Source organism: Melanostigma gelatinosum (genome assembly GCF_949748355.1).
Source record: "Melanostigma gelatinosum genome assembly, chromosome: 23".
NCBI classification, from domain to species: Eukaryota; Metazoa; Chordata; class Actinopteri; order Perciformes; family Zoarcidae; genus Melanostigma; species Melanostigma gelatinosum.
In genome coordinates, this window is record NC_136656.1 from 14,584,215 (window position 1) to 14,611,128 (window position 26,914).

General features: G+C 44.3%; 2 protein-coding genes across 3 annotated transcripts in view; one reads left to right on the top strand and one right to left on the bottom strand.

The window, feature by feature from the left end:
• Positions 1-1,712: 1,712 nt before the first annotated feature.
• On the top strand, positions 1,713-17,183 carry zfta (zinc finger translocation associated). The gene is made up of 5 exons (XM_079295562.1): positions 1,713-1,994; positions 2,669-3,184; positions 12,332-12,694; positions 13,025-13,480; positions 14,258-17,183. Exons 1-5 carry the CDS (start codon positions 1,871-1,873, stop codon positions 14,740-14,742), a joined length of 1,944 nt encoding a protein of 647 aa, XP_079151688.1. The 5' UTR covers positions 1,713-1,870; the 3' UTR covers positions 14,743-17,183.
• Positions 17,184-19,820: 2,637 nt separating this feature from the next.
• Positions 19,821-26,914, bottom strand: part of rtn3 (reticulon 3) — a 32,664-nt gene continuing 25,570 nt past the window's right edge. For both annotated transcript variants that reach the window (XM_079295108.1, XM_079295107.1), the window contains 4 exons: positions 26,751-26,820; positions 26,324-26,370; positions 24,268-24,326; positions 19,821-24,178 (listed from right to left, as the gene is read on the bottom strand). In XM_079295108.1, the coding sequence (XP_079151234.1) occupies positions 24,130-24,178; positions 24,268-24,326; positions 26,324-26,370; positions 26,751-26,820 (225 nt within the window). In that variant the 3' untranslated portion in view covers positions 19,821-24,129. The remainder of the gene's footprint in view (positions 24,179-24,267; positions 24,327-26,323; positions 26,371-26,750; positions 26,821-26,914) is intronic.

Below are 26,914 nucleotides of genomic sequence, written 5' to 3' on the forward strand. Positions count from 1 at the left end.
TGCTCTCTGAGGCTGCCTTGACAACGCTGTAAAGTACCAGGATGTGGGACCTCTCTGCGTGCGTGTGTGTGTGTGTGTTCACTCCGTGGCGTGGACACGCAGAAACAGTACAGCACAACGCCCCCCTCCGTTTCAAAACCATTAAGTGGCGTTTATGAGAAATAATTTCACTAAATTGTGGCTACGACCTAATAGGCTACACGTCCACCTGGTCTGCTGCTAATTAGGCCTCACCTCACTTGTCCTTTCAAGATTTTGTGAAACCTGAATTTGGGACAGGACACACATTCAATAACCAACCAAGAGAACGTTCGGTGACAATGCACAGAGATTACATAAAGCTCGTAATAACATATTGCCTTTTACCAATTTGGCGCAGCTGGACAAAGGTCGATTGATTTATTGGCTCTTTCTAGAGATGACCTCATTTCATGTGCAGAACCACCACAGATTGGCCCCGGTGCGATTTGTGGTTTTGAATAATAAGCAACGATCAAATGGGTACCATTAATTAATAGGCACGTTTGATGAAATAAATGTGTTGTAGTGGCGGGAGTTGGCGTGTAATACAATAAGTAACCTATAGTAGGCTGATGAATGTCTCTTCAGAAATCGTTTTAAAATTATATTTCAAAGTGCGTGAGAGGGGCTCCAATGTCTCTTCGAATTATTTTTTTTAAATTTGAGGAAATAACATCAAATAAGCAAACGTATAATTAAAGCTGGTCCATTAATCTCTACCAACACAAGTACATTGGGGACACGTTTGTCTCCATAAATCATTTCTAGAGGGGAACACCCCAACAAAGTAATGATATTTTTGATTCCTACAATCCAATAACACCTGATAAGAGAATGTATGATTAGAGCGTAAGTGCTTAAACGTTGTTGTAAAAACAATATTTATACGCAAAAGGGCCACAAATATTGACTGTCCCAGCTTCTTGCAGGCATATTTAAAGGTTTTCCTGTGGTGGTCAACTGAATATGGGGGGGGGGGGGGGGGGTCCATTGTTCAGACAAAGCAAGCATTTTGAATATGTCAATTGGGCTCTTGACCAAAAAGTGGAATGTTTATCAAAGCAAATACTGGGGAGATCAATCAATAATGAAGTTCCCTATGTATAATATCGCAGGTTGTTGTCTGAATATAGCGTGTTAAAAAAGACTACACAGGATGTGTTTTTAGAATAAAGTAGCCTCCGACCCCCCCTGGATCCCCAGCACAAAATATTATGAGCTCGAGCTCATGGGGCCCTGATTTCCAATGGACCCGCCTCGTTTTTTTAACCGATGCTTTGTCGAACCAACCAGCCTCTACCCTCGCATGATTTTGTGAGAACAACAGCATTAGTATTAGCGGCTTATCAGTGTTAGCGCCCGCTGCTCTGTTTGCTCCCCCACGGGGTGGGTGTGCATTGTCGACGCTGCTACTGTCTCTTTAAATTTACCCAGGAGCCCCTTAAGGAGCCCCAGGGGCCCCTAGTCGGCTCCCCACCCTGAAGACAAGCAAGAGCCTTAAAATACATTACTGGAGGCCTGCGCCGAGGCGCTTCTGCTCAGCGCCGGACGGAGGAACAGGCACTAATCGCCGGCGGAATACATGATAGTGTGATTGTATGAAAAGTTAACTTGGCTCCCGTGCGGGGCGCGCGTGGGGGGGGGGGGGGGGGGACATCGTAGAGGGCTCCTCAGCGATGGGCTCGCGATAGAGCGCCTGCCAGATGCGTGTCGAACGGCGCCCGAGCGGTGCGAAACATGTCACTGTTGTAACGTGTTGTCGTTAGTGTGACATGTCCCGCTTCAGCACCGCGGTACGGTGAAGGAAGGAGGACCACTACCCACGAGTAGAGCAGCGGCCGGGCCAGTGATGGAAGAGAAAGAACCGGGGGGAAGCGAGCCCGTGGACCTCCGGTGTGCCGAGCAGGCTGAGCTGCTCTCATTAATAATAAGCGGAGAGGAGGAAGCGACGCAAGAGGAGAGTGACTTGATAGGTAAAAAAAAAAAGAGTGTTATTATTATTTATTGTGTTTCTCACCCCAAAGTGGGACTCCGTGGCTGTCAGAGCCACGGCCATTGTCAGATAGCCAGTTAATCCGTGTCGGGGACAATGCCATGGAGCAGCATGGCCCCTCCGTCTCTGTGGCTCCTATAAACAAAGGCTCAACAGCACGCAGGCAGGCGGACCCGAGAGACACGCAGCTGCCACCTAGTGGACAGCGGCGGCACAGGCCAACGAATAAACAATAATAATGACTTATTGGAATAAATAACCCGTATTAAATAACACGTAACGTGATATGAACGAAGAATACTTGTAACAGTATGCCAGGTACGTTTAATAAGGAGTAATAGTGCAAACAGGGGGAATATGTGAGCCAACAATGACAGCTTACAATATTATATTTTGAGAAAACATCATCCATCCAGAACATGTTACTTTCTGTGATTCTCATGATGCATTTTATATCAAGGGAGACTCACATGTGTACAACCCGTGTGTGAAAGAATAGACAGTACATTTATGGAAACAACACTTAGTCAGCACACAGAGATTGTAGTCCGACCAATACTCACAACAAAGTTACATATAAAATACAATATATACTAACAAGGACATTTTTACGGTGTAGTAAACAGGGTTGATCTGGTTCGTCTCTTGTTTCAGATGAGGACAGTCTTGCCAATGGCCACGGTGAGGAGGAATCAGAGGCCGGCATGGCCACACCGGTCACATCTCCAGGCACCAGCTACTGGAACATCACAGACGGACCGGACCAACCGTTCCTCCTCTCCCCGGTCCCCGGGCCCTCTGGACGTAAACCCAGGGTCCAGAGGGCCTCGCGTCCGGGCCTGAGCCGGATCCCGGGACGGGACCACCGCCGCTACTACCACGAGTACTGGCGCTGCGAGTACCTGATGGACTTCGACCCCCAGCGGCACGGGATGATCTGCATGGTGTGCGGCAGCTCACTGGCCACACTGAAACTCAGCACCATCAAGAGGCACATCCGGCAGAAGCACCCCGACTCCCTGCTGTGGAGCGCCGCCGACAAGGAGGTCATCCGCTCGGGGTGGGAGAGCCACCTGAGCCTGGGGGGAGTTCAGAGGTTGTACAGCTCTGCCGCCACGCCATCGCCTCAGGAGAAAGAGGAGCAGCCGCACTCGGACAAACACGCTGCCGGTGGGTAGGACCTTCGGCTTTAGTTCTCTAAAGCTCACACTTGGGGGCAGTATGGGTTTAGGTCTTGGTATGGTGGAGGAGAGGATGATGTAATGATTCAGTGATGTTGGGGCTGGAGAGGAAAGGACTGTGCCAGGACATGAATGTGCTCAGGTGGCTTATGTTTACATATATATATATATATATATATATATATATGTATATATATATATATGTATATATATATATATGTATATATATATATATATATATATGTATATATATATATATATATATATATATATATGTATATATGTATATATATATATATATGTATATATATATATGTATATATATATATATATATATATATATGTATATATATATATATATATGTATATATATATATATATATATATATATATATGTATATATATATATATGTACATCAGACATCGAATGAGATGTTTCACAACGGAGCTTGTCACAGGTCAACCTACCATGAAAACAGCTTGCTTCAGACTTGTTCATGAAAGCTGGGCGCACCACTAGAGTCTGCAAGCAGCCAGCAGAGGGCGCTGTTACACACAACCCACTTGTCTCCATGGGGAACTAATGATACGTTGTAAATGATATTTAAACAAGGAAATAATATGAAAATGATAAGGATTAGCAATAACTTAAATAATATAGTAATACTCGCAACCAATGGCCAGGATGGCAAGTGGAATCATTAACTCTGTTACATTCCCCCCTACTGATCTCCACTTGCTCATCCAACAAACAAAACAAAAAAAATACAATTAATGAAAAGAAACTCAACAAAAATGCTTGACCAGCGCCATGAGAATACCACCAAACAGGAACATACCAGGTAAGATTGACTATTTAAAAACAAAACTTGAAAAATAATGTACAGTACTGTTCAGAATATGGATACCAAGTAGTCCAGTCAATGACTATTCCCGAAGAATTAGAATGGGAAAGGGTAGCAAGTCCTTTCAACACTCATAGGAAAACATGCCGATCTACATGTTAAAGTCACTAGATATCACATAATAAATACAGTAATTACAGTACAATCACAACCTATCCAGAGATATGAGAACCTGTGAGACCACTAGTAGTCTCACAGGTTCTCATATCTTCAGGAAAAAAAAATCAAATACAACAAAACAAAATAACCCCACAGTTCAAAAGAGGCGTTGAAAATGACATCTCCACAGAGTACATTAAACCTCAGAACAGAAAACACTATAACCCTGCAAGAACCTTCTGGTGCATTTGCTGAATAAGCCCCAAAACAGGTCTAACAGCCCTGCCACACCTAGTTCCTACTCCTAGTGTCTCCTCACTACAAGCAGTGTCAGGTCGAGTACACTCTGCACCGGATCCGACAAGAGAACCGACATCAGAAGGCTGCATGTCAAGTGAAGGCACAGAAGTAACAGGTCGAGAGTCAGTCAGGTCAGCAGGACAGTCCATGTCAACAGGCAGGTCACAATAACCAGTTTGGCCTGGTCTCTCATCAGTCTCTTCCAAGTCCTCAACAGCAGGAACATCCACGGAAGCAATCAGCTGATCACCAGTGGAGGTTGGAAGTCTGGAGACCCATGACACAGTCCTGTCCTCAGGTGCACAGGAAGGCAGTGCAACAGAGTCCACCTCATCACCCTGCAGGGAGTCGTCCGTAGCCCCAGTGGCCAGATCACTGCCACAAGAACCACCATCTTCAGACTCAGTCGGCAGAGGCAGGAAGTTCACAGGCATGATAAGATTCCTGTGGACCACTTTCTCCTGGCCTGTGGCACAGTTCCTGATCCTAAAGGTATGCGTGTTCTCTTGTTTTGCCACAACAGTGTAGAGGTGTCTCTCCCAACGATCAGCTAGTTTCCTCCTTCCTCGTTCGCCTTTGTTAGCTAACAGGACTCTGTCGCCAACATCCACAGGGGCACCTTTAAGCTTCCTGTTGTAAAGGTCAGTCTGCCTCTGCTGCTGCTTTGTGGTGGAGGACTGAGCAACCCTCATAGCCTCTGCCAAATCCCGCTGGAGACACTGCACATAGGCATCATAATCCACCACCTGATCATCCAAAAGGACAGAGTCAAACATCAAGTCAACAGGCAGCCTAGGGGTCCTGCCAAACATCAGTTGGAATGGGGCAAAGCCTGTGGTCTCATGCACTGTAGAGTTGTAGGAGAAGGTGAGAGATTTCAGCTGCTGGGGCCATCGGTGCTTGGCCTTTGGTGGTAGTGCTCTGATCATATTTCCAAGCGTGCGATTGAACCTCTCAACAGCTCCGTTGCCCATGGGGTGGTAAGGTGTTGTATGAGATTTTTCAACACCAGCAACTAGAAGCATCTCCTCAATCAGACTGCTCTCAAAGTTAGCTCCTTGATCAGAGTGTACACGTTCAGGAAAACCGTACACACAGAAGAAGTTGTTCCAGAGTTGTTGAGCGACAACCTTAGCTGACTGATTGGGACAGAGGTAGGCTTGGGCCAGTTTAGTGAAATGGTCAGTAACCACAAGCACATCAAGGGACTTGTTGGAAGAGTCCTCAGCTGACCAAAAGTCCACACAAACCAACTCAAGGGGTCTGGAAGTTGTAACACTCAAGCGGTGCTCTGGCCTCAGGCTCGGGAGACTTGCTGAACACACAGCGGCGACAGCATCGCACATACTGTACCACGTCTTTCTCCATTCCTTGCCAGTAGAACCTTTGCCTCGTCAGATAGAATGTTCATCTCTGACCTTGGTGACCTGCCTCATCATGCACACCTTTGAGAACCTTCTCCTTCAGCGCAGAGGGCACAACATATTGATAGGTTTTTCTCTTTGTAACAGCGTCTTTGGAAACACGATACAGGAGACCTGTGTTCATGGTGAGTTTTTCCCAATTTATGAGGAGCCGCAGAGCCTCAACCGGCTCACCTGCACGTTCTCGTCTCGATGGGCGCCTCTGACGTTCCACAAAGTGAAGCACTCGACTCAAACAGGGGTCTGCTCGCTGGATAGCCATCATCTTATCTCTAGGCAGAGGCCGGACATCAGACAGCTCACCTGGCTGAATAGACTGAACAAGTTGCGGCAAGAGGAAGGCTTGGTGTGGTAAGCGCTCTTGGTCCAAAGACTGCTCCAGCACAGCAGACACTGCCTGTGGGGAGATGCAGGTATCCTGGGATAGTCCCTCTGGATCCTTGGAGTCCACAGTGGGTGGATAATGCATCTGCAACATGGCTGAAGGGTCACAGGACTGACGAAAAGCATCCTGCACCCGGTCACAATTCAACGCACTTGCTCCTCCAGTAGTGCGCCATAAGGGACTCTTGTCAGGCGATGCAGCAAACTCGGCTGTACAAAAGGCTCGCGGCTGAGGGCAGCAGCGACCACATTCTTAGGTCCAGGAATGTACTTGATCTGAAAGTCATATGGAGCAAGCTTAGATACCCATCTCTGCTCGCAGGCATCAAGCTTTGGCATAGTGAGAATGTAGGTCAGTGGGTTGTTGTCAGTCCATGCAGTGAATGTGTGACCTTTCAACCAGTGGCTGAACTTATCACAAACAGCCCATTTGAGCGCTAGAAACTCTAGCCTGTGAGCTGGATAGCGTGACTGGGCGTAGTTGAGAGATTTGCTGGCGAATGCCTCTGGTCGTGCAACGTCATCGCCCTCAGCCAGTTGAGACAACACAGCGCCAAGGCCATTGGATGAGGCATCAACAGACAGCAGGAAAGGCATACTGAAGTCAGGATGAGCTAAGGTAGCATTATCCAGCAGAGCCTGTTTCAGCTTATTGAAAGCGTCACTGCATTCGGGGGTCCAGTCATCCAAAGCTAGCTTCCTAGCCACAGGTGATTTCTTTTTACCCGTGGCATATCGTGGCTTCTTCACACCAGATGTCAAGGCAAAGAGAGGCTTGCTGATACTCGAGTATCCTTCGAAGAACTTCTGGTAAAAACCAACCATACCAAGGAACAATCTTATTTTGGATGGAGAGGGAATGTTGGTGCTCTCATCCATCAAATCCTTCTCACTCAGATCCACGATGGCCTTGACCTTCTCTGGGTCAGTGGAGATCCCATCCTTACTCACAATATGCCCCAGGAACTTAACAGATGGTCGCATGAAGTGGCACTTCTTTGGAGCTAGCTTCAGGTTGTGCGCCTTCAGTTTCTCAAACACCATTTCCAGCCTCTGCAAAGCTAATTGTTCGTTGGGAGCAAAGACAAGGATGTCATCAAGGTAACACAATAGGCTCAAGAAGTTTTGATCACCGAAGATGGCCATCATCATCCTCATGAACGTGGCTGGGCTGTTGCATAGTCCCTGCAGAAGCCTGTTGTACTCGTACAGTCCAAAAGGAGATATGACTGCGGTGAACTTCTTATCCTCCTCATGGACTTCCACATTGTAGTAGCCAGAGGTCAAGTCCATGGTTGAGAAGAAAGCGTTCCCCCCCAAGCGCAGCCAAAGCATCTGCCTGGTGTGGCAAGGGATGCGCATCCTTCACAGTGCATGCGTTCAGCCAGCGAAAGTCTGTGCAAAGCCGCAGATCTCCGTTCTTTTTCCAAACAAGAACAAGCGGTGACGCGTACTCACTTGAATACTTCCTTATGATCTCTTGTTCCTCCATTTCATTCAAAGCCATTCTCAATTTCTCATAGTGTGAAGGAGACAGACGACGATAAGGCAGTCTGAAGGGTTTGCTATCACTCAGTTGAATCCGATGGACAAAGTCTTTGGCCTTTCCACAGTCCAAGCTGTGGCGGGAAAAGATGGACTCATACTTGGTCAACAGATCAACCAGCTTCACCTTCCAGAATGGGGACAGGTCACTTGAGTCAACGTCAATGTCCTGCAGTCCTAAGTCGTGGAGCACAGAGCTGCCAGGTCTGTGTGTAGAATGCTCTGAGTCAAGAGTCAGACTCTTCTCACTGCCGGTGTCAGCTTGGTCAACAGTCTTAGTCACATTGCATTTCACGTTGTCAGTTTGGTCTTTTTCATACAGGTAGTCAGTGTCAAAGTCCTCAAGCGCCACACAGGGGAACACATCAGCAATCTTGCAGTTGCGTCTCAAAGTCACTGGCGTTTTGGAAGGTTTAATGACTCTCACTGGAATCCATCCATCTCCCCACAATGGCATCACAATGCGTCCCACCATAACTGTCTTTGGCACTGTACGTGAATCACTTGGCTCCACAATGACTGTGCTGCCAGCCGAGAGGCACTTATGGCTAGGCAGACGACCCCACACCAAATGTTCTTTAAAGGGCTCCAGGGTCACAGCATGTTTAAGTTTAACTGTGCCCACCTTGTCAGGAATCTCATCGCCCCTCCATTTCTCCACAGTGGCCAACATCTGCATCAGGGCCTCCTCATCACTTGACGCTTGATCTGAAAGTGAAACTTTCTCCCAGAAATCTCCAGAAGTCTTCAGCGCCCGAATGAGATGTTTTATGACGTTGCTTCCAAGAATCAAGTCATTGCTTTGACCATCCACAATGAGTGTGGGAACCGAGATGAGACAGTCAAACACTTTCATCTGAAGCTCACACACTCCGACGGGGAAGTCCTCAACCCTCCACATCCAATCAGAACAACCGATGCGGGAGAGATAGAATCAGGAGAAACAATGTTGGCCTTTTCCAGTAAAGGAAGCACACGTGAACTCAGAGAACAGGCCATCGAGCTGCTGTCTAGCATGGCACGCAGCTCCAGAGCATCTTGGATGGTCACACCAGTGTAGAAAAGGTCATCTGTTGCAGCCAGTCTCTGTGTGTTTTGAAATACCACTGTGGATTTGCAATCTGTTGAGGCACAGAACTGAGAGTAAACAGATTCACGGTCAACATCATCAATTGGGGACTTTTTGTCTGGCCCTCCCCAAGTCCCCTCCTTGCATGGGCCAGCTAGTTTTCCTGCTGTGTAGGGGCGCCAGATCGAACAGCAGGTGAGTCAGGACCAGGGGTAACAGAACAAGTCACTGCTTGATGTCCAGGAGCATGACAGCGAAAGCACAGACGTTCAGTCCGACAGTGGGACACAGTGTCATGGTCGTTGCTGCCACAAATGACACACGGACCCCTAAACCTGGTGCGATTGTCATTTCTGGGTCTCGGCGGCCTGGAACGCTGAGAGGACTCTTGCTTTAACAAGCGCTCCAGGAGAGTGATAACATGCTCAAGAGACTGACCATCACTTGGAAAGGGCCTACCAGCTGCAGTTGGTTGAGGAGCAGGACGGCTCTCTGCTGTTTGAACATGGCTGTGCAGAACATCCGCTGCCTGGGCGGATTGTAAGCCACTGACTGGGCGTGTTGACTGACGCTGCTGGAGACGCTTCTTACGGTGATGTTCATCCAGCCGGACTTGAACATCAGTGGTTGTCCAGTCCTCAAGCGGCTTGCAGCTGAAGACTAGCAACAGTTCAGGATCAGGACAGTGAGTGATGAACATGACCGTTACTTCACGGGAGGGGTTGTCAAGTGTCTTGTCTTGTCTTCTCAGTCCCTCAACAGCAGTGGCAATGGCTATGTTAAGCCGAATCCAGTAGTCGACAGCAGTCTCAGTGGGGAATGGCTTGGTGTCATAAAAGTCAGCTAGGGGCATAAAAGAAGTCACACTATCACTAAAGTGTTGTTTAAGTATGTCAAAAATGGGTCGAGGGCCTGACTGTAAGTTTAAAGATGGTTTGCTACGTAGCCCAACTTTCACAACATCACTCGCCCTCCCTCGCAGCTCGTTCAATACTTCCTCTGCCTGTTCAGATACCTCAATGCCCCTCCTAACCAGATACACTTTGACGGATTCCTCCCACTCAGAAATGAAATTTTGTCAGTACCGTCCCCCCTGAAAGGATGTGGTTCATAACTGTGGCTGCTCACTGTTAGGTTAACCTTGGAGAGATCAGCAATGGTGGAACGAGCCACACTGACATCATTAGCTGAAATTGACTTCAGACATGAGACAATATTCTCTCCAATGCTGGTCCCTATCTGCTTCACTAAGTCACTGAGAACATCCACTAGGACATGCTCCACATCTTGAGCCACAGATGGTGCAGACTGCTCATTCGATCCGACATCAGCAGCCTCATATGTGTCATCACATGTACTCTGAATCACCATCGGATGATGAGGTGTAGTCAAGTTAATGGTGAGTCAAACCACAAACCCCGACCCCTACCAATACCAAACAAATCAGGCCTGTCCATTGGTAGTGAAAAGCATAAAACTCAAAATCAAAGAATGTGTAAATTGAAAAAGAGGAGAAAGAAAAATATGCACTCTTGGCTCACAAACACAAATAAATATTTCTTTAAGATTTTAAAACTTCTAAACATGTCCAGGAAAAACAAACGAGTGGAAAAATAAAATAAATTCACACACTCACTAGCAGCAAGCAAAAGCCGCATCCATTTTACACCTCGTTTTGGAAAAAAAAAGTTTTAATTTTTTTTTTCTTTTTTTTTTCAGTCCAACTCAAGCCAAAATGGCGACTCACGGCACAGTGGACAAAACGCCGATTGATCGGTGCATCGGCGTTGCTCTCCCACGATGAGTCGGCAGAAATCCCCCGGCGGAGAAGAAGGGTCACGGCACCATTGTAGCAGTTGTGTACTCTCCGTTGCGTTGTGTTTAATTCAGGACACGATATCTTTTGATGGCTCCAACCAGACGTTTATTCATCGGACAGAATATAGCTGGTAAAAGACAGAACAGCTTCAGTGACTCTCATAGACAACGTTGTGGTCACAAGCTCCGGAACACATGAAAACAGCTTGCTTCAGACTAGTTATACATGTAAATAAAATGACATTTCAGTGCAATATAGCTGGTAAAAGACAGAACAGCTTCAGTGACTCTCATAGACAACGTTGTGGTCACAAGCTCCGGAACACATGAATCAAAAGGGACAAATACTTAAGCTAACTGTTGTTAGCATGTTACTCATGCTAAATGCTAAATCAGTTAAAACCATTTGCTCTAGAAATTATAAATTAAAACAATTCTACGACCAAAAAGGGACTTCTAGATATCTCTATATATATCTCTCTCTCTCTCTCTCTCTCTCTCTCTCTCTCTCTCTCTATATATATATATATATATATATATATATATATATATATATATAATATCGTAATACTAGCAACCAATGGCCAGGATGGCAAGTGGAATCATTAACTATGTTACAATAGCATTCTGCCATATTTACTTTCCATACAGTCGGCCTGGAAGTTAAAAGTATCCTGTGGATCGTTAGACCGTTAGTAGTGCTACGGACCAATGTGCGCGCAAAGGCAGTGAAGAAGAAGACGGCCAGCTAGCAAACATTAAAAATGGCCTCTTGTAAGACAGGAAATGCTTCTGCACATTTAGGCTCTAAGGATACTCACATTGTGGTTTGCTGAGTAATGCTGAATGTAAACATGAATTTGTTTACAAGACAATTCCACCTTAAATCTTGTTAACTTATCTGAGCTGTAAACAGAAGAAGTGCTTCAGGTATGACACATGGTTGATTTTTGAGTTTTATTGATATTAATATCATTCAGCAGCTACATGCAGTGACAAAATGTCTGTTATATACACTGATATCTGTAAACGTTTGCTGATATTTGCTGACATTAGCCACGATAAACTGCTGGTCAAACCAGACCAAGTAAGACCGCAAAAAAATAACGAGTTCAAGAGAACGAGTGTGCTCTCTCCTCTTTGACGGGTCACATCGTTTCACCAACTACATGCAAATTCAGCCTCATCAAAGACCTATTCATGATAACTTTGTGTATTAAAATGTGGCCATTCAAATTATGAGTTTGATAACAAAACTCAAAGTTATTATTGCATTCAAGTTGAGTTCTGATATCTTTAAACAGAAGCACTGTTTTATTGGAGATACTTCCCTACACATCTGTCTCATCATAAAGCAAAGACACCATGCATCATATACCCGCTCACAAAGGACGTTATTCATCATTGTTTTATTTCCTCAGTGCTAAAACAGACGCTCGTACACTCAGGCCCGTAGATAATCATTTAAAAAAGATAGTTTTAAAGCCGTATGTCAGCAGAATCTGAAAACTTCCCCCTGCAGTGGAAGTATCAACAAACGGACACAGTGGCCAACAGCCGTGATAAAAACACTCTATATTTTCTAAATACAGCCGAACCCCCGGAGCCGGTGACACCTCAGGAGCAGCCACAACAGCCCCCCAGTTTGCCCCCCTGCTCCGAGGAGGGTGAAGGCCCCCAGCCCCAGGAGGAGGAGGAGCAGGACCTCGCGGGGCCGTCGGCCCGTACCCTGGAGCGCTACCTGAACGACTCGCTGCACGCCTGGTTCCGCCAGGAGTTCCTGATGGAGTACGAGGCGGAGGCCGGCCGGCTGCTGTGCATGGTGTGCGGGGGGGAGCTGCCCTCGCTTCACCTGGACCACATCAAGAGCCACGTGCTGGACACCCACCCCAACTCCTTGGTCTACAGCTCCGTGGAGAAGCACTGCATCCTGCAGGCCTGGGCTCAGGCTCACGGTAGGAACAGGAGACGCAGCAGCGTGTGCACTCAGAAGAGAACAGAAAGTAGATTTGATCCAGAGCAGCTCTAATAATGGGTAGTTTAGTCCCATCAGGTCTGTCATCTGATATGTCCACAACTCACTCTCTATCACTGCTTATCTGAGTCAGCATTGTCTCTTGGCTCCTGATCACAGTCCGTCAGCGTCCAACAATACCATCAATACTGATGATTTGTTTTTTTTATCATTGAACAACCTGTAGCTGTTAAATGCCAAAGAAGTAATCTCAGTTTATTGTCTAATCTTTCATATGTAATTTGTCGTGTGATTCTCTGCCCCATAACAGATCAGCCAGAAAACTCAATCAAATCAGAGCCCGAAACCAAAGAAGGCGGGTTGGACCGCTTTGCTCAGGAAGTGAAGGCCACGCAGATCAATGCAGACTTGTACCCGGAAGGCGGCAGCACTTTAACTCAGGATGCTTACTTCATCGCTGAGAACGGAGGCGTCGGAGCTCCACAGCGGGGACCCGGGCCCCTCCGGCAGCCCAGGAAGAGGCGGCTGCACGAGGGCGACCCGTGGCGGCTCCGCCTCGACTACCTGGTGGCCCACGGGCCTCAGGGCCGTGGCGCCTTCTGCATGGTGTGTTCTCAGGTCCTGCACGAGATCAAGGTCAGCAGCTTCCGCCGCCACATCCAGGAGTGTCACCCCGAGACGACGACCCTGAGCCGGCAAGAAAGAGAAGCCATGGCTGCTGCCTGGACCAAAGATTATTCTAGTGAAGGGACGCAAGTTCAAGATGGTGAGAAGCATTTATCACTGTTACGGTTATGGTTACGGTTACGGTTACGGCTACTGCGGTGTAGAAATAGGTTTGTTTATTGAGGTAAGCAGCAGATGACAGGGCTTTATTCCGTATTCTCCTTGATTTATAAGTATAGCTTATGCTGTTTTTATTCACCTATTATTCTCAATAGAAATAGAACTTTGCCTTTTATTTTACCGATGTTAAGCCACTGTCAATACAACTCACCACTTCCTGCACAAATATTTCATATTAAAAGCTTTTGACTTACATTTCCACTTAAATTAATTTGGCAGACATTTTTGTCCCAAAAAAAAAATCTGTGCTTTTCAGACAGTTAGAAGTTCACACAGTACTGGTTTTTAAAGACTTTTATAGTGAAACAGTTGCAGTTAGTATTGCATTACATTTGCAGTAAAATGGTTATTGGAATTAATGAGTGAATAAAACTTTTCAAATTTTCATTAAAAACCAAACAAATTTACAGCCTATAATAATTGAATTCCTTGAGGAAGTGTAGCGAGTGTTTGATTTGATAAAACAGGATGAATGTCCTGATGGGGATATTATGTTCTTTCTTTTAGACTCATTTGGTGATTTAGCTTAATGAGACACATTTTCTTACATCCCAATCTTGACACATTGCACTTTTAAGATTTAAATTATGACATAACAGCTTGTGACGAGCGCAAGGCTTTTTTGTTTGTTAGCAGTCAAAGTCAAATGTTTCATTCAGTCTAACTACAGCAGCACCGTCCCTGCTGTGTTCAGCAGAAATCAACCGGGGCGAAGCCGATGTCCTAAATACCACGGCAGAGATGAACGAGGACGCCTCCCCTGATGTGACGGCGCACGGCAAAGCTGTGAAGAAGGAAGAGGGTGTGAGCGGCGGGAAGGGCAAAGCGAGGGACGACGGCATCGCGGCCTCCCGTCACGGCCATTACCCTGGGAAGGACCAGCGGAGGAACTACCAGGTGCGCTGGCGGATGGAGTACCTGATGGATTACGACTGTCGTCGACACGGACTTATCTGCATGGTGTGCGGCGCCACTCTGGCGACGCTGAAGGTCAGCACCATCAAGAGGCACGTCCAGCAGGTGCACCCCCACTCTCTGGACTACAGCCCGGAGGAGAAGCAGCAGGCACTGCTGAGCTACAACCAGGCCGCCCTGCACTTCATCCACTCCGACGACTGCTTCTCCTCCCAGGACCACGGACACACGGAGCTGGCTCCCGCTCCAGCACACTTTGGCACTTAGAAAGGGCTCCCCCCCCTTTCAGAGCAGCCCTCCACCTTCTCTCTTAAAGGGAAATTCAAGTATTTGCCAAACAGGGTCTCATTCTCGCTCCTTTGCCCCTCTCTGACTTTGTTCCAAATTTCCCAAAGTCTCTACATTGCATCTGCAGAGGAAAACGTTGACATGACGGACAAACATCAGAGAATTTTGTTGGCAAATACTGGAATTTCCCCCTTAAATCCGAATCTGAGAGTAAGCAGGTAGCAACTATTACAAAGGAAATGCCACAACCGGAAAAAATGTCATGGTAGAAAAAATGAAAGTCCAGCCTGCTCATTTGAAACTAAAGAAAACAGTTGACCTCTGAAGCTATTACAAATCACGAGGTCCTCAGATGAGGTTCGGATCATACCAGCATTGTGGCTGGCTAACGCTAGCATGTCCATGGGGGGGTCATCCCTATGTCTGTTCAAATGGCTAAATAATGGAATGAATAATGCCGTTTGAATGACAGAAATTCAACCACTGTGGAGATATTGACATCTCAAGTCAAGAACTTTGATTCAAAGAGTCGAACATCAGTACACTATAAGCTGTAGCTAGCTAATTCTGACACATTGACCCAGGGAAACATCCGCTGAACATTTGACCTCAGAAGAAAAGCTTCCTCTAATGGTTCATTGAGAGGATATTGAGCAGGGGATCATGGGAACCCATGGACATGGATACACCTGTCTCTGGCTAGCTAGCATGTTAGCAGTTAACGCCAACTAGCCCTACGAGCAGTCACTACCCAACCAATCAATCCATCAATCAATAGTCCCTGATACCGAAACAGGGCTTTAGATTTTAAAACTCCTGCATGAGTGTCTGGGCTTTTATTTTTTCAACTCCAAATAGGAGGGGTCCTAGAAGGGGTCCAGGGCTCGTTTCTGGTCAGGACCTGAATCTTCTGCTCTCAGGAAGTTAGAGTCTTCGTTGAGGCCGAGGTGAATTAGTTTTACGATAATGTGTCTGAAGACAACACAGCACTTTGTCCCCAAAAAAAGTACTGGACCCGAGCTTTCCTTCTGTACAGCCAATTGAATGAGACTGTGTTTGATGTAATTGCTGAAGACAATGAATGCCAGAGTGCAGTCCCCTTTCTCTCGTCTATTTAATTCCTTGTTTACAGTGGAGGAGAAGGTCACCCATTATAATGAGATATGTTATCTCTCTGTCAGTCTGCTTCCTTTCCATCATCTACATCCTAGCTAAAACTGCACAAAAAATCGAAAATGTAAATATATGAAAATATATAATTATTTTTCCTTTATACAAGCACTTTTATGCACCCGAGTTTCTACGTGTTTGTATTTATGTCCAGTTTTTCTACTTCTTTCAAAATGACATTGTTCTTTAACGGCGGGACGAATGCTCGTTGGACTTTTGCTTTGAAGAGTTTGCTCCAGCTTCGGTTGTTTTCATTCACTGTACAAAATGTGTGCAACAGGAGACGTTGAAGAAAAGCTTTCAGCTGTCAGAGAAAGAAACATCTGCCATGAAATGTCACGTCTTCACCTGGAAAATGTAACTCAGGGATTCTGTTCTCATCCACAACCGGCTCATCAGTGGTCTTTAAGTCCCATCTGAAGATACTGGATACTAGTGTCAGTGTTAGTTGTATGAATACTGTGTGGCGGCGACCGCAAAACAAAAACAAATAAACTGGTGATTTCAGTGTATTTTGAGAAAAAAATAATTCCAGAATAAATCTCACGAATGTGAGAAAAAGTCATATTTTGAAAATAATCTAACATAAGAAAAAATATATTTGGAGTCGGAATAAAGTGGAAATTTTGAGGGAAAAAAGTTATGATTAAAAAAAAACACGTTTGAAGAAAACAGTCGGTGTAAGATAATGACATTTTAAACAAATGTCATACTACGCAAAAAAAGTTGAATATTAATATTTTGAGGGCAAAGTCGGAACGTTTGCAAAATAAAGCCGCAAAACAACCAAAAAAAGTCTGTAATAATTTAAGAATAAAGTCCTAATATTTCATGTTGTAATTTTCCAAAATATGCATCGGACCGTCAGGTTCAAATCCCTCCCAGTGCCCCTGTTACTCTGTTGTACATTGACAAAATTTACTCAGGTGAAGCTTTTGATGCAAAGTGTAAAAATGAAGGACTCCACTCTGACAGCAGAGAAACGCTCATATTCCCATTTCAGTGGCCCCCACGCCACTCTACAAGACTTCTGAGATAGACAGCACTTAATGATTCAAAATGAAGTAAGTTACAGTGAAATGAATGATGGAGCATGTGTGTGTGTTTATACTGTGTATGCTGGTGTGGAGAGACCTCATTTTTCTTCACTCTCACCTCGTCTGCTCACCTTTCATTTGTTCATGGCCGACGTGTGACACATGAATTCTCTCCTCTATGATGTTTGAATAAATACTCAACACTGCAAGGCTTCCTGCTGTGGACAGTTACTTCTCGTTTTGTTTCCTCTGAATGCTACATATATATATATATATATACACATACAAAATATTGTTCCCATTATCTTATTTTCTCATTGCACAGCTACTGTCTTCCTCAGTTGCTCTGCTTCCAGTGCAGCTTGTTTTAAGTAGAGCTTTTATCAGATCCGATTTCACCTCTGTGTTTCTAGGTAAGAGGAGAGGCCCGAGGCCTGCAGACTTATGCTGCGTTCACACCAAACGCGGCGCAAATTATTCGCGTGAGTAGATTACATACAAAGTCTATGCACAGACGCGATGAGACTGGTGCAGCACGAATTTGCGATGGCGCGATGGACGCAAATTTGTGGCGAAATCGCCCCAAACGCGTGAGTTGAAATTTTTCAACTTCTGCGAAATAATCGCATGACGCTGTGGCGCGATAGCCTATCAGCGTTGAGTTGCTCCCCCCGTCATCACTGACGTCCTGCCGTTGTTGGATCAGGAAATAAATACTGTAGCCATCTGTGTTGAGCCAGAGCTCTACGATACCTCATATCAATAGAGACCGGACCAAACTATGTGTATACATGTGTGTGTGTAAACCATATGGTACAAACAATGAATAGACGCTGCCGTATTTACGTCTAGATTACGTTAGTCTGAGTGTTGGTGGAGCTGCTACAATGTTAGCATAGCCTAGCACCGATCCATCAGAGCTCCATTGAGAAGATGAGATTGAGAAGATTACAGCAGTAATAATATGCTATCTATATCAGTGGTGGGTCAGCAAAGCCTTCTCTGCTGGCCTAGACAGAATCACAAAGTTATAGCTATTTTATAATTGAATTATTTTTCATAAATACAGTATTCTAAATATTTTTCCCATTAGCTTTCCCATTCCCATTCCTCAGTTGCTCTTCCAGTGCAGCTTGTTTTAAGTAGAGCTTTTATCCAATCAGATTTCACCCCGGTGCTGTCTCCAAGTAAAAAAATCTGCCCGGAGGCTTTCAGAATTATAAGTGAATCCCTTTGCAGTTTAAGTGAATGGGGACGATATTGTGGATTGTCATAGTCTCCAACCAATCAGATCTTTAGTTTGACATGTTGGGCGTATTCTTTGACATGTCAGAGCTTCTAGCTGGTTTACAAGTACGTGATCATGAACGTGCGGCTTGATTGGTCAGTGGGCTAGCATGACTGTTGTGAAACTAGCTAGCATAACTTTGTAGTAGTAAGAGTTAAAGTTTAAAGATATGTAAGAAGTTTTTACGTGACATTACATTTTTAGCATTTTGCCATGTTTGGCGGTGACAATCCCAATATCTGCTGCCTCTGTCGAGCGGACATTTTCAGCCCTCAAACGCATTAAAACGTATTCAAGAAATACAACTGGGGAGGCTCGACTGTCATCACTGGCTTCCATGAATCGAGAAGGACCTCTGGCTGGAACTGAACCGCAACGATGTTCTGTACAACCGTGTTGTTGAACTCTTTGTAATCAAAGAAAGGAGGATGGACTTTGTCTTAAAGTGAACAGCAGCGTCGGCAAGTTAACTGCTTTTGTTTTTACATCTGCAGTAGCGTTAATACTGTGTTCATATATGGTGTCGTTTTCATGATATGGTTAATAATGTTCCCTCTGATGTGAATAATATTTAAATGGTGCCCTTGAGTGTGTGAAGGAATGCGTGTTTTAGCGCCACAGTGTTGCTGGATTGTGCGAGGCCTGTTGAATCGTGTGATTTGGGTTTTATGTTATTCTACCTGCTTTGTTGTCATATAAATATATGTGACTGGTTCTTGTGAGTTTGTTGTCATTGTGTTAATTACATTGATTTTGACGATATGTATTGTCCGTTAATGATGAAGCATCCCGTCATGCTGGCGTCATGAGGTTATTAGGAGGTTCAACTGTAGTAGGACAGCACTGAAGGCCCAGGTATAAAACAGATTTATTTATTGGTTTATTTGAACGGGACAGTGCACAGTAATAAAAACATTTCTGCAAATGTGCCAGAGTTAGCCAAAAGGCTATTTTTCATCCAAGTCCCAGATCTTTACTAACCTAACTTTTTTAACCTAACTTTTTGATGCCATTTGAATTATGCCAGGAATTATACATCTTCTGTGACAAGAAAGTTAGTGTCATGATTTTAGCTAAAATTGTCCATCTTCAGACAACTACACGTTTGCAAGGATTTTGTCGCCTTGACAACAGCTCTGAGTAAATTTCAAGCCAAATTTTTCTCATCAAATCACCCAAACTCGAATCAGTTTTTATCCACTGCACCAGACTGCCATCCTGTTCATCTGTAACATAGCTGTAACTTTGTAACGCTTCATTCACTATTTAGGACTTTGACTCTATTGTGTAATACCACATAGGCTTTAAATGGGACGTTGAGTCTGCGTGTGACTGTTAACATTAATGGTTTTAGTATGCTGGTCTGGTCTAAAATTAGAAACCATAATCCTCTCTCCGCCCAAACACCATAACAGACAGCAGCTTCAAGTCAAAGCTTCTTATTTTAGATATTTCATCTGGGTGTTTTTTTTCATATTTGTAGGCATGCTGGGAAAATATCTCTTGTTTCTTCACGTCAGAGCCTTTACCCAGTCAGAAGAAAACACATCAACCAAGCCTCAGTCCTTTGACGTGTTTTTATTAATTTCACTTTGACATCAGTACAGAGACCACAAACTTTTTTATTTTTTTTGACATTTTCTACTTTTTTTCTTCCAACATCTTTCCCAAAGCTTAAAAAATCTGAACCAAAGTCATAGCTAATACAAAACAGAGCTGATGTTAGTGAACAACGTCTAGACACCAGTAAAGAGTCCAAAGCTAAACAAGACTCTCCAGAGACAAAAAAAAGAAAGGAAAAATAAGTCAAACGCGCGCGCGCACACACACACACACACACACACGCACACACACACAATGAAAACACAGGGACAAACAGGAAAAGGAGAAAAGCAACATGCTGGGAGGGAACAGGTTTAATTCATTTTATGTGAAATAAGCTAGCTATAAATCTGAGGAATAGTGATCCGTTTAGCCGTGGTGCTATAGCAAGCTAACGCGGCCTCTCCTGAACTACAGTTAAAGGTGCTGCATATGGGGAAGCTAGTTCACGTTCATAGCGTCACGCTAGTTCAGCCTGAGGGTAGCTGGGTGAACATTAATGGGTCAGTTCAACCAAAAATATATTTGCAGATTGAATCAGCGACTCAGATTCCCACCTCCACCACAACACAATGGAATGCTCATTGCTCAACAGTTGTCCTCGGAACTACGTTTTAAAGAATAAATAGTCCCCGACTTATAATTCAATGCTGTGAGCACCACAAATGACACCCCATTAGAAATCTTAAAATAAAGAAATTAGTGCTGGGCAAGTTAACGCGTTAACGCATTCATTAATTAACGCCGACAAATATTGTATAACATATAGCATCTCGTGAGTTAAAGGGAAAATACACCTAAATTGTGGGTAAAGTGTCTTTATTCTTTGATCGCTGGGTCACCATCATTACCTCGGAGTTACAGCATTATAGTGATGAACAGTAGAGCTGCATTCACATGCTCTGACTGTCATGAAGACAGACATTTTTGCTGAAACGTGCAGAAACATTTTATTCCTGTTGCACAGCAGTGGAACGTTTCACATAGTCAGCATACTGAGCACAGATAGTGAAGAGATAGAACTGCTACTGTGTAAAGGGAACACTGCTGTTAAAAATAACATTATTTGTTTAAAGTGTTTACAAACCAAATGTTATTGACCTTTTGTTTATAGAGCAGTACTTTAAAATAAAAGTGCGCAATACACTACTTTTGAATTCATTATTGAACTTTGCCATAACAATGCGATTAATCCCGATTAAAAATTTTAAAAGTTGTCCAGCACTTGCACACAACTTGTACACAAGCACTAAAAAAAATAAAACTACAGTTCTAAATGCAACATTATTTCTCCGAATTCTGGATGACGGGCAGAGACAAGTCGTATGTTCTTTTGTAATTTGGTTGAACTGGCCCTTTAAATCGGAACAAACGTAAACCAATACAAATGTGCTCCATTAGCTTGCGTGAAGTTTAGCTTTTAGAGGACAACGTAAAGCTACAATATGCAACTTCTCCACATTCAAATAAACAGGATGCATAATACATTAGCAATGTCAATATTCAGGCCTCACCCCCCCCCCCCCCTTCCTCACAGTTGAAGTCTGCTTCTTTAGTGCTTTTACAGATGCTGCTAACCTCAGGTTAGCCGACAGCTCATCACCACCTGCCCATTTGAGGGGGCGGCTAACAACTAGCCTCTCTAACCGAAATGTTGCATATTTTGGCTTTAACGCCAGAGTCTGAATGAGACGGCATGCTAGAGGGGTCAACCGAGACACGAGTGAGGCGACCACACAGCGGAGGGCATGCATGGGGAGGAATGTTCCAGAGAAAACATCCAGTACACAGGCAGACGTAGTAGTACGAGTAGTAGTAATGGGTAGTTGCTGTATTTAGAACAGGGGTCTCAAACTCATTTTGACTCCGGGCCACATCAGCATCATGGTCGCCCACAAAGGGCCGGTTGTAAATGTAACTACTCGTAACATATTGTTAAATAACTCTCTGCATTCACAGTTTGTAGTCTTCAATGTACTCACAATACATTTCCATGTTAAATGTACAGTAACCAGCCAAAGAGCTGCTTCTATGACTGTGTTTAAGTATCTCATAATTTAGACTTTCAATCCCATCATTTTGACTTTCAATCATAGTTATGACTTTCTATCTCATAACGTCGACTTTCTCTCTCATAATTTCGACTATGGGAATATTTTTATTATCAAGTCTAACTTTAAATTTTTATTTTTGAAACTTTTTTTCTTTCTTTGCTGGCGGATTCGCGGGCCACATAAAATGACGTGGCGGGCCGGGAGTTTGAGCCCCTGATTTATAGGCTGTTCAGTATTCAGGTCACTCCGTGCAAACTTAATTTGGGGCGCAGCGAACTGGACAGCAACACAAATACTCATTTCCTTCTATATATTCATCCCTTAAAACAATATGGACACGTAGCAGTGGCTAACATATGACACTGGTTTACCGAGTTCAAAAACACCATTGAAACAGTCACAAGTAATAATCATATTCAACAAAAGTCAGGGTAGAGAATATGATACAGCCTATATAAAGGGTGGGATTCTGTTTCCATCTTACACTATGACATGCGCTTCATGGCAGTCAAAGAAAAGGAACAAAGTGACAGAGCTCTATAATAACCACTTTAAACCAAAACCGCTTCCATATCCCCAGCTACACTCTTTATTGAACATCGCACCCTCCTAATCTTATTTTACTTCCTCAGGTCACTGCTGAGGTTTGTAGTCTAAAAAGTGGCAAAAGAATAGCTAGACTTCGAATTCAAAAAACATTGTAAAAAGCAATTACAAAATCTTAATCTTTTTTAATTTATCCATTTCGTTTAGTTTAATTGATTATACTTTAATTGGTAGTGAAAGTTCATTCTTCACCCAAAAACAAAAACAACAAAAAAGGACTAACACATTTGAACTTTATTATTATTATTTTCCAGAGCTGTCAGCCATATCTCTCTGTCGTCAAAGCTCCAGAGAATGTTAGAAAGTAGCCTTTTTAATGAATCACGGTGAAAGTCGATATTTATTCTGGTGGCACATTCTATACTCCACAGCTTTGGAACTCAAAACCGCTCAGCAGTAGATTTTCTAACTCGCCAATTGTGAGCTGGGAAGCAGTTTTGAGATTTAAGGGCGTGACAAAACTTAACGAACAATCGGGAATTATTTCTGAAGAGGCCTCTGAAACACCTCCAGTTTAAAACGAAGCTCAATGACACTTAACAGAACTCTTACAATGCCGTCGTCAAGCTACTAGGGAGTCAAAGCAGCAATCCTATAATTAATATCAATAATAGTAATAAGCAGTGAGAAGAAGAATAAAAATGTACAAGTGAATGTGATACCTCAACACTGTGGTTTGAACAGGTGCGACAAAAGCAGTGCTGCTGTGAGGGAACTTTTCCTTTGATATAAAAAGCGAGTCTAACGTGTTCCGTACAGCAGAGAGAGCCTGTAGTCGTCTTCAGGTGGATATTTACATACAGAGAACTGTTCAAAAAAATGCATCTGATCAAGAGGGTGAACTAGACCAAATTATCACAGCTGGCTCAGTGTTCCTACGCTTCTATTTCAACTTGCTCGTGGATTTGAAAAAATAAAAGTTCAGTGCATTGCAGAAACATACAGAAGTGCATGTGAGGCTAATGGAGGCTAACTCACTAACAGGCCGATCAGCAACAGCAAACCCGTTACCAGCCTCTGAAATTAACTCATATTAACAGCTGTAGAGCAAGAGAGCAGGATAAGACTAGCCACAATTACACCCAAAACGTTTGTTTTATTACGCTTTTTTAATTTATTTTTGGACACTTTTCCATCTCATAAGATCCGTTTGCCTTCAGGCAAATGTGTGGTTTTAAGTACAGACATCTGCTTTTTTTGTGACGTAGACAGCCATCATCCACCCCCTGCTCGCTCTACACGACAAAACCAGGTCATAGATTCAGTCTAGTTCACTCGACCCTGCGCCCGCAGACAAGTCAGGGTCCGCCCCGGCGCTACATCACTTCCTCGCTAGCGACACGCTTCCTGCCTGCACAGGCACAGTTATTTTTAATGCTTGCAATTTAAGCTGCGCAGTAGTTTTACATTGAATATCGAGTGGCTCAAGAGATTTTCTACCTAGCAAGGTTCAGTGTAGTAGGATGGTGATGGTTGATGGAGTAGGAGGGAGGAGTTAGACTGGGGCAGGGTGTTATCTGGAGAGAGGTAGGAGAAGGTAAGGGGGCTCTAAGATGGAAATGGAGATGAGGATGATGGTGACATGGAAGCTTCTAATTGGGGAGGTTGATCATTCAGTTTTGCTGCGCTTCACAGCTCCAGGAAGTTTCTCTTGCAACCTGTGAGAGAAAAACAAGACTGGTGTGAAAAAAACAAATGGGTGGATGAAAGCTACGTCTAGAACACACTCATTACTTGATTCACTTACTTGGCCATTGTGGTGTTGACTTGAGTGCGTATCACGTCGATGTACTGATCGATCTGGCTCTGGAAGGAGACGAGATGAGAGAGAAGGTAAGCATCAGTGTCGGAAAATAACTTTTGACCTAAAGAAGGCAAAGGATCACTTTGAAATCCGATAATCATTTTTGGTAACGAGTGAGAGCCACTCCGTCAACGAAGAACGGAAACAAGTGGTAGCATTTTCTTTCGTACTGAGCACTGGACTTGGATGTTGGATAGGAGTTCAACATCAGTTCTGTTTTCGTGAGACGAAGAGTGTCGGGACCTTGTTCAGGTCAACTGGCAGATCAGAGACTCGTCAGCAGTAATGTGGACATTTTGAATGGTGAAGAGAGAGCAGAGCTGTGGTCACGAGGTCTTGTCAAATAATTCAGGACAGATGCTAATTAGATGTAAACACTGGATCAGATGACATGTTCTATGAACCGTGTTGTTTCAAGCCCACAATAACACACTCTTAACCCTCTGAACCCCAAAACCCACCGGCAGGATGGAAAGCATGTTTTTGTTGAATTGTTTAATCTGTCATTATAGTCAGATTGTCATCTTTCCGACGGTCCTTGAACACATGTGCGACGAACGGTTCCGTCAGGCAACACACCCGAAGCTAAGCTTAAAATTGTAATATTTCATCAAAAACATTTTATTTTACGTCTCATTAAAAATCGGGCCACAAATCAACCGTTTGGCCAAACCAGATGCCGTAAAGAACATTCAATTCTGCACTACTCAGCCCAACTAGGAAGAGACCAGCAGTCACGTGACGAAAATTCGGTGAACCTGTGAGTAGGATTTCCCTTTAAAAAAAAACGAGTAGACTCATAGAAAATCACCACTTCTAACCCAGTAGAAGTGTTTATGTGTCTCTATCCACACATTCCCTGTCCTCTACCAGGATTTGATTATTTTGCAGTGTTTAGGACGTTTCTCTATAAGGTAGCGACCAGGTGCCCGATTGTAAGCAAGCATCCGAGAACAAGACACGGAAATGGTGGACACCGCTGAAAAAAACCATAGCAAGAATAATGTCGAGATATGTCGAGAAACGCCAAGCGGACAAAGGGTCTGGGGGTTGGTTTTCACCTGCTGGGAGGAGGGGCCAACTTTGAATGTTGTGTTTATATGTCAAATACCGATACCAAAAGAGTACTTCATTCTACACCCATCGTGTGAATAGAAGCTGTGCCCCACTGGCTAGCTAACCGCCGCTACACCGCACATACACAGTTCCCGCTAAGAACGCCTCCCAACCCGAGTTGTTGTGCCCCCCCCCCCCCACTCTACCCCCTCCTAGGTTAAATGGTTAAAACTGTTAGCTCTGTCAGAACTGTTGCCAGTGTTAGCTCTGTTCACCACATTAGCATCATTAGCTACTAGCCGCCAGCTCAGATATCTGTGTTAACAGCCGTGTGCAGGCAGGCAATCCCGGCTGTATGAGTTGTAGCTGTTGCGGTAGTAGGCCAATCACACGTCGCATTACATTTAAGAATGCTTATGGTGATTGGCTGTGAGCAAAAGCATACAGTTAAGTCATTTTTGTCTACTTCTCGGCACAGAAAGGATCGATTGCAGGCAACGCTTGCCTGGACAAGTTTAGATGCTACTTAGCATTGGTCCGATACTTAGCCCTCATCACAATGAGTATTAAAACATTCAAACAATCACCACGAGTACATGAGTCTCAGCATCCACTCTGTGCCAAAATCCAGTGAAAAGTAACTACGAGAAACTGTGACCAGCAAAAAAGACTGCGTCAAACAGTTGATGAGTACATTGCCCTAAACACATAAAGTTCTCCTTTGGCATGATGTGCATGGACGTGACGCTGACCACTCCTTATTTGAGCCGGCAGTAGAATGACTTCACATTCTCAGCAGCTGGACACTGGACAGCAACAAGCCTTCAGTGTCTGATGAAGACTGCAGTCATCCAGTGAGCTCACTGCTGACGGGAATGTTCGCTAACAGCTGAAGTCATCCGATATATTCACGGTGACCGAGGACACAGGGTCGCACTCTCACCTTGTTCTTCTCGTAGACGGGAGGCACGGCGAAGAGCAGGATGTCAGCTGGAGAAGAGAGAGAGAGAGCAGACACATGAGGAACACGACAACATACTGAACACACATCGGTGGACTTTGACTGTTAAAGCAGACAGCACGGTTTATATTCTCAGCCTGCACTCATTCTGTTGAGGGACAGTTCTTAGAGGACAAAAATAAGGCTTTTTCATCAATAAATCAATCATGAGATGATTCATTGAATTGGTAAATATGTAACGGCTGGTAAATAATCAAGAAATACAACATTACATGTGTTATTTGCACATTTATTTTCTGCATTTACATATTTGGAATGTGTGCCTTTCAATGTGTAAAAACAGTAACGTCTACTTTTTTTCTTAAATACGATGAATGTGAATGAGCTTTTTGGTTCCCTCAGTGCTTACCCAGGATGAGAATGGTGATTCCATTGAAGACGGCTCCTACGTAGGTGAACAGCCACATGACCACAGCCAGCTGTGAGTGAACAAAATGAAGTTAGAGAGAAGCATTCTAGGACACAATACCACACTTCAAATAGACCTCGTTCACTCCTCGAGAGCTGCACTCC

Coding starts and splice junctions, on each gene's coding strand:
- zfta (XM_079295562.1), top strand. CDS start 1,871: ATGGAAGAGAAAGAACCGGGGGGAAGCGAGCCCGTGGACCTCCGGTGT. Junction 1,995..2,668: donor AGAGGAGAGTGACTTGATAG/GTAAAAAAAAAA, acceptor CTCTTGTTTCAG/ATGAGGACAGTCTTGCCAAT. Junction 13,481..14,257: donor AGGGACGCAAGTTCAAGATG/GTGAGAAGCATT, acceptor TGTGTTCAGCAG/AAATCAACCGGGGCGAAGCC.